Source organism: Lolium rigidum, chromosome 1, assembly GCF_022539505.1.
Source record: "Lolium rigidum isolate FL_2022 chromosome 1, APGP_CSIRO_Lrig_0.1, whole genome shotgun sequence".
Classification (NCBI taxonomy): Eukaryota; Viridiplantae; Streptophyta; class Magnoliopsida; order Poales; family Poaceae; genus Lolium; species Lolium rigidum.
Genome location: NC_061508.1, coordinates 77,754,785 through 77,761,322, shown reverse-complemented (window position 1 = coordinate 77,761,322; position 6,538 = coordinate 77,754,785). Strand labels below are relative to the sequence as shown.

The window sequence follows — 6,538 nt, the reverse complement described above, 5'->3', positions numbered from 1 at the left end:
GCTTGGTCACATTTTACATTGCTTGACTTGAAAACTATACGTCTTTTAAAAAATGGATGTTGTACTTCTTCGGCCTTGTGCCAAACAATTATCAAGTGCCAGCAAGATAGTACTTCTGTTGAGGGGGGCTGTTTTGATGGCAACCTTTGTGAAAGAACGTTAACGTTCGCATCATCCAGGGTGTCGCAGGGATGGAGGTGTCCGCACGTCATATGCCAGATGCAACGGTTATATAAAAATGATGCAATGTATTTTTATGAAAATAACTATTAACATCTATAATATCAAATCAATGTCGTCATATATGAATGATGTGATGTATTTTTTATATTGACATCAGCCTTCTGCCATCAAGTGCCAGCAAGTTATATACTTCTGTTAGGCTATTCCAACAGCAACGTTGGTTGAAGGATGTTAATTAACAGTGGCACCATCCAGGATGTCGCAGGGAATAGTCAACAATCCATGCCGTTGTACGCAGGTCACATGCCAGGTGCGGCCGTGTGTGAACTTCAGAAAATATTAGTTTACGACACGCCAAGAGACGAGCATTTTATAGGAGCATCCGAGAGATATATAGGTGCCAGCCATGTATGTTTGTTGAGGCTGTTTCCAACGGCAACCTATACGGTGAAACAATCTTAAGATTAGCATCATCCAGAGTGTAGAAGGACAAAGATGGATTAGTCAATGCTCCATATCGAATGTTGTCCCGCCACATGCTGGGTCCAGCCGTGTTTGGACTAGAGAATTGCATAGTTTACGTGACACCAAAAGACTTAACCATTTTATATCATCATCTACTTATCTATAGCAAGACGAGCATGCCAGAGACAGCACCTCCACGACGCGGAGTCATATGCCTTCCAGCGGCAGCCCGGCGTGTTCTTCTTTTTTTAATCTACCAAGACACAATGGAGTTCGAATCTGGTTAAGTACTTAAGTTGATAGATAAAAAATCTACACTGGATCCAAAGACTATGACATGGCATTAGGTAGGAACAGATCTTGCTGCTAAAACAACAACAACAACCATGGTTTAACAATTCTCGCCCACCGCGGTCCTCCATCACAGATTAATCACACAGTTGGTCTAGTCCCCCGAAAATACACAAATGAACCTGGTCCACTGGAACCCATTGTTCGGAACCCTTTTTTTTTTCAAAAATAGAGCTTCAAAAATTCCGAACAAAAATTTTGCGCGTAGAGGATACACTTATGTATGTGCGTGCCATTTTTCATACTCAAATTTGAAAATATGTAGCTTGGGAAAAAATGACAAGTTTCAACTGAATAGTATAAAGGAAACTCAACCGCGCACTATTTTCCTGTAACTTAGAAGGTCGGACAACTACGTAACTCTTGGACTAAGTTTAATCGGGTTTCAACATATGGCCTGTCCTGTTGTTGGGCGCCGCCAGTTCATCTGAACCGATAGGGAAGGCATCTAGATATGTTAATGGAGACAAGGGGATTAGTGGTGATTTTGTCATCTCTTGCGATGGCCGTATTCTAATGGAAGCCAAAGCATATGATGATATGAACGAAAAGTCATATTTACTCCATGAAGTTTTGCCAGTCTGTCACGCTGGAACTAACCTGCCGGGTGAGCTTATATATATGAGAGATCTTCGAGAGTTTCCTGAGGCACCATATCTATTTTTGCTCTGCAAATGGCCGAGCAGGCAGCAACACGCGACAACGGCCAAAACAATGAGAAGGGGGAGCTGATCAAGAGCGACAAGCTCATGCTGGACCTGAACAAGTATATCCTGCTGCTGGCGACGCTGGTGGCGACGGTGACGTACGCGGCGGCGTTCAGCCCGCCAGGCGGTGTCTGGCAGGAGACAGACACCTCCATGGACCGCCTCGCCGGCGACTCCATCATCCGGGCAACCAACCCCCGCCGGTACCTGTCGTTCTACTACTGCAACGCCACGGCCTTCGCGTCGTCGCTCGTGGTCATCGTCCTCGTCCTCTCCCTCGCCCTCCTGCATGAGAAGAAGAACTACTTGATCAACGTCAGGCCGCTACAGGCTTTCATGGTGCTGGACCTGCTGAGCTTAATGGGGGCCTACGCCGCCGGCACCTGCCGGGACAAGGTCACCACCATCTACTCCTTGGTGCTTGTGGGTATCGCCGTCGCCTGCCTCGTTGTCCAGATGGGGGTGGCATGGTTCTCGGCGGATCCAGAGGTCCCCGCTACCGCAGCCAACAAGAACCGTGCTACCGCACCGGTCTCGTCAGATCCGCGCCGCTACTCACAGGACCCTGCTACCGCAACCAACGAGAAACGGCTCCGGAAAGTACTGATGCTGCTCGCGACGTTTGCGGTGAGCATCACCTACGTTGCCGGGATGAGCACGCCGGGTGGCTTCTGGGACGCTGGAAGCGGCCACAGCCCGGGCCATGCTATCCTCAAGGATAGCCACGGCGCGCGCCTGACGGTGTTCCTGTACTGCAACACCACATCGTTCGTCGCATCGCTGCTCATCATCGTGGTGCTTCTCGACACCAGGAAGCCTCGCTTATATCCGGCATACGGCTGCATCACCGCCGCGCTGATCAGCCTCGTCGGCGCGTACACTGCTGGCAGCTGCAGGGAGACCGACACCACAGTCTATGTCTCCAGCCTGGTTGGTGCCGTGCTGGTATTCATTATACTCCTCCAAGTTGCAGTTGCCAAAGGTTGGAGCGAAACCGTACGGAAAATTTGCTTCTGGAAGGAAATCGAACAACTCCATGGTTGGGTGTCGGGAAAGTTGGAAGCAAAAACTCAGGGGAGCGATAATGACAGGTAACTACAGTAACTTCTTATTCTTCTCTTGTTCCTCCTCCTCCGCACCAGATTCCCGTTTGCAAATTGCAACTGACACCTGTTCCTCTTCAATTACTAGGAAGGCAGCCGACAAGGCTAGCTCACTTGTTCTATTGCTGGCCACTCTTGCGGCGACCATCACTTACCAGGCGGGGCTAAGCCCGCCAGGTGGCGTTTGGCCGGATAATAGGGATGGCCACATGGGTGGCGACCCGATCCTGCTGACGACGAACGCTAGGCGGTTCAAGGCCTTCTTCTACTGCAACTCCATCGCCTTCGTGGCATCCTTGGTCGCCATCATCTTGGTCCAGAGCAAACAGCTTCGTAAGACCCACGTGCTGGAGGCAGCCATGATACTGGACTTGTTTGGCCTTATCGGTGCCTACGCCGCCGGGAGCTGCCGGGACGTAAGCAGCTCCATTTACGCCATGGCATTGGCAGGTGCTGTCCTGGTCTATGTGGTGATCCATGTCGTCTTCTTCACGTTGAACCATGCAGACACCATAACTCAAGAGGAAATGGACTTGGTGGAGAAGAGGCGCAAGGGGCTGCTCCTCTTCGCTGTCTTGGCTGCGACTATCACTTACCAAGCCGGGTTGACCCCTCCGGGCGGCTTCCGGCTCGAGGACGACGATGGATCCAGCGGCCACTATGCAGGTGACCCGGTCCTCTTATACAACTCTACCCGCCGTTACACTGCCTTTTTCTACTGCAACTCGGTGAGCTTCATGTTGTCCATGGCCCTCATCATACTGCTCGTGAACCGGCATCTATACAGGCCGGCCATACGAAGCTATGCGCTCGCTATTTGCACGGCAGCGGGCATGTTTTGTCTGATGGGGGCCTATGCTGCCGGAAGCACTCAGCATCTCAAAACATCCATCTACATCTTCGTCCTGATGGCTGCGGTCATCTTCGTTATAGTTGCAATGATCCCATTGTTCTTGGGTGAGAAGAGAGATGACACAGGCAGTCAGCGGGAGGAAAAGAAGAAGAGAGATGGTGAGACGGAGGAGGAAAAGAAGAAGAGCGAAGAAGCGAAGGAGAAGCATGCCAAGCGCAAATACCTGATGCTCCTAGGAATCCTTGTGGCGAGTGTCACCTACCAAGCTGGTCTGAGTCCACCTGGGGGATCTTGGCAGACCGACAGTGATTGGTACCGCGCAGGCAACCCGGTCCTGCACGACAACAGGAGGCCCCGGTACCTTGCTTTCTTCTACAGCAACTCCGCCTCCTTTGTGGCGTCCATTGTTGTCATCGTGCTGTTGCTACTACCAGAACAGTGGCGGGGCAAGAAGGTTCTGTCGCTCAAGGTCATGACCACGGCGATTTTCCTGGATTTGCTTGCTCTCCTAGGGGCATATGCAGCCGGCTCCAGCAGGGGGTGGAAGACGTCAATGTATGTTGTCGCACTGATCGCCGCCGTACTGGCCTACGTTGCAATCCATATAATACTGGCATTGTCATGTCCACATCAGCAACAGAGTACCAGCGTTCATGTCGATGCCTCTCAGTCACCGGAGCAGACGAACCGGGGATTTCAGACACAATGTGCTCAGTGTGCTCAGTGTGCTCTACAGTCACAGGAGCAGACGAACGGGGGGATTCAGTTAGTATGAACCGGGGCCATAGCTATGTGCTCGCTACCTTGATTATCAGTGTGATCTGCTGCTATGTTCATGTAAAGAGTGGATGTAATTCCTCTACATTCTATACTAGCCAAAATCCAAGGCAGCTTTTTGTATATTTATTTCTTACGGTTTCTTTCTCCTAATTTTTTTGGCCCCTGTTCGAGTTTTTCTGGTGCTCAGCTTGTTCACAGTTCCTATGCTCTATTCCTCCCTGTTTCTAGATATGTACTCCACTTGATGTAACTGGATTACTCCAAATCCCTGATGCAGTATGTTTGAGCATATTGAATAAAGGGGATTTTTTGCCTACGGCGTATCTCGACTCAGGTGTAAACCTGAATCCAGTGGCTGCAGTAGGTTCACATGGCAAGACATTGTTCTACAGCTACATGATTGACGATTCCAAAGATTAGGAGCACTCTTTGTCATTTTTAACACATAAAAGTATTGGTTGTAGAAATATAACAATACAATTTGGCAGAAGATATATGTACATCTGACCTGGTCCGCAGTCAATTGACCTTGGCTGTTGCATTAGAAATTCAGAAGGCAGCTTTCATAGTGTTTTCCAAGATTCCTACCTTGTCCTCTAAAACATTTATTTTCGTAGTTTCTACCTTGAGGACATAAACTGCAAAGACTTGACAAAGTTCTTATCTTCGCAGTTTGCAGAAGTTGTCATTGAAGACTGTGACACTTACTTCAATTTTCAATCTTATCACCGTGTAAAATCAGGCCAGTTGACCTAGGTTTTTCATGATCTAACTGTATGTTCAGCCTAATCTTTATGCAAGAAATGATCATCCCTTTCAGTCAATCGAAGAAAAAGAAACGACCACCCTGAATTGTCCTGGTGCCATTGCATGCAACCTGGTAGATATCGAGAATCATTTGCCACTAGTTGCTATTTATGGTCTCAACTCTCAAGTCTCGTCAAACTAGAACATGGATAGTGTGAAAACAGTACTTTCTTACGTTGCATGAACTTGACAATTAAAGACTAAAGCCAGAATTGTTCTAAGGCTCAACTTTGCACATAAGTGGTTCTCAACCTCTCCGATATTTGTTTCTCCACATAACTGGTCAGCACACTAATAGTTGCCCCAAAAGTTTTTTTTCTTATCTCTCACAGAAGACGAATCTTTCTAACCCAGTTGTTTTGAGAAGCAATATAGGTAGCACAAATCCTGATGAACCCAAGCTGCACTATTAAATAACAGAACTGGAGGTACTAATGGGACAAAGACCGGCTCATTCTTCATCACGGCAATGGGAATTTCCACCACATGCAACTTGCATTATTTTGTGATCCAGTTTTGTCCCATGCAAGAACAAATGATGAGGACCTTCAACTACCTTACTTTGGTGGAATTTTCTTGCAAGTATTTAAGAAATTAAAATGTCATTAAACAAAAGAAACATGTTGAAGGTGCGTAGCTGTACCAAAGGTAGGTATTATAAATGTGCATGATCCAGCAAGCCCATGGGGATTATCATCTGCACTTTCAGAATGACTGACCTTGCACAAGACTCCATAAAAGCATAACCTACAAGAAGCATTTAACTGAAACCCGCCATGCAGTCCATCCAGGGCTGTTCATCGAACATAGACCAATTCACTTCCCAAGACACGTTCCATCTCAAATGTCAGCTTATGACAAGCTTTACGCCAGATAATCATCTTCAGCACTATCGTTGAAAGGTAAGACGCGTGCTCTGGCAACCATGGCGAGGGGTAGTCTGGCGCCACCGATTTCCTCGCTCCGGCCTCCTCTCCCGCCACCGAGACCGGATCCGGTTCTCCTCCACGTCTCCTCTCTTTCCCCTCTAAAGTCATGTGCTGCTGCACGGGGCCGCGGTGGCCGTGCTCTGACCATCCCGACGCTGCTCCTTAAGCTTCAGCCCGAGGGTCGTGCCACCTCCGCCGGTCCCTGTCACCGACTCTGTCCGCCGCCTCCTCCCACCGGTCCGGCCAGGCCCGCCTCGCCACGGAGCTTGGCTGGAGGAATGGTCTCTGCTCCGAGTCCATGGCCATGACGGGTGGCCCGCCACCCTGACATACCGACCCTGCCATCTGAGCGCCTAGTCC

At 49.1% G+C, this 6,538-nt stretch overlaps 1 protein-coding gene across 1 annotated transcript; it reads left to right on the top strand.

Annotated features, from left to right (window-relative positions):
* Positions 1 to 1,712: 1,712 nt before the first annotated feature.
* On the top strand, positions 1,713 to 4,437 carry LOC124676075. Its single transcript, XM_047212157.1, has 2 exons — positions 1,713 to 2,688; positions 2,798 to 4,437. Exons 1-2 carry the CDS (start codon positions 1,749 to 1,751, stop codon positions 4,435 to 4,437), a joined length of 2,580 nt encoding a protein of 859 aa, XP_047068113.1. The 5' UTR covers positions 1,713 to 1,748.
* The last annotated feature ends 2,101 nt before the right edge of the window (positions 4,438 to 6,538 follow it).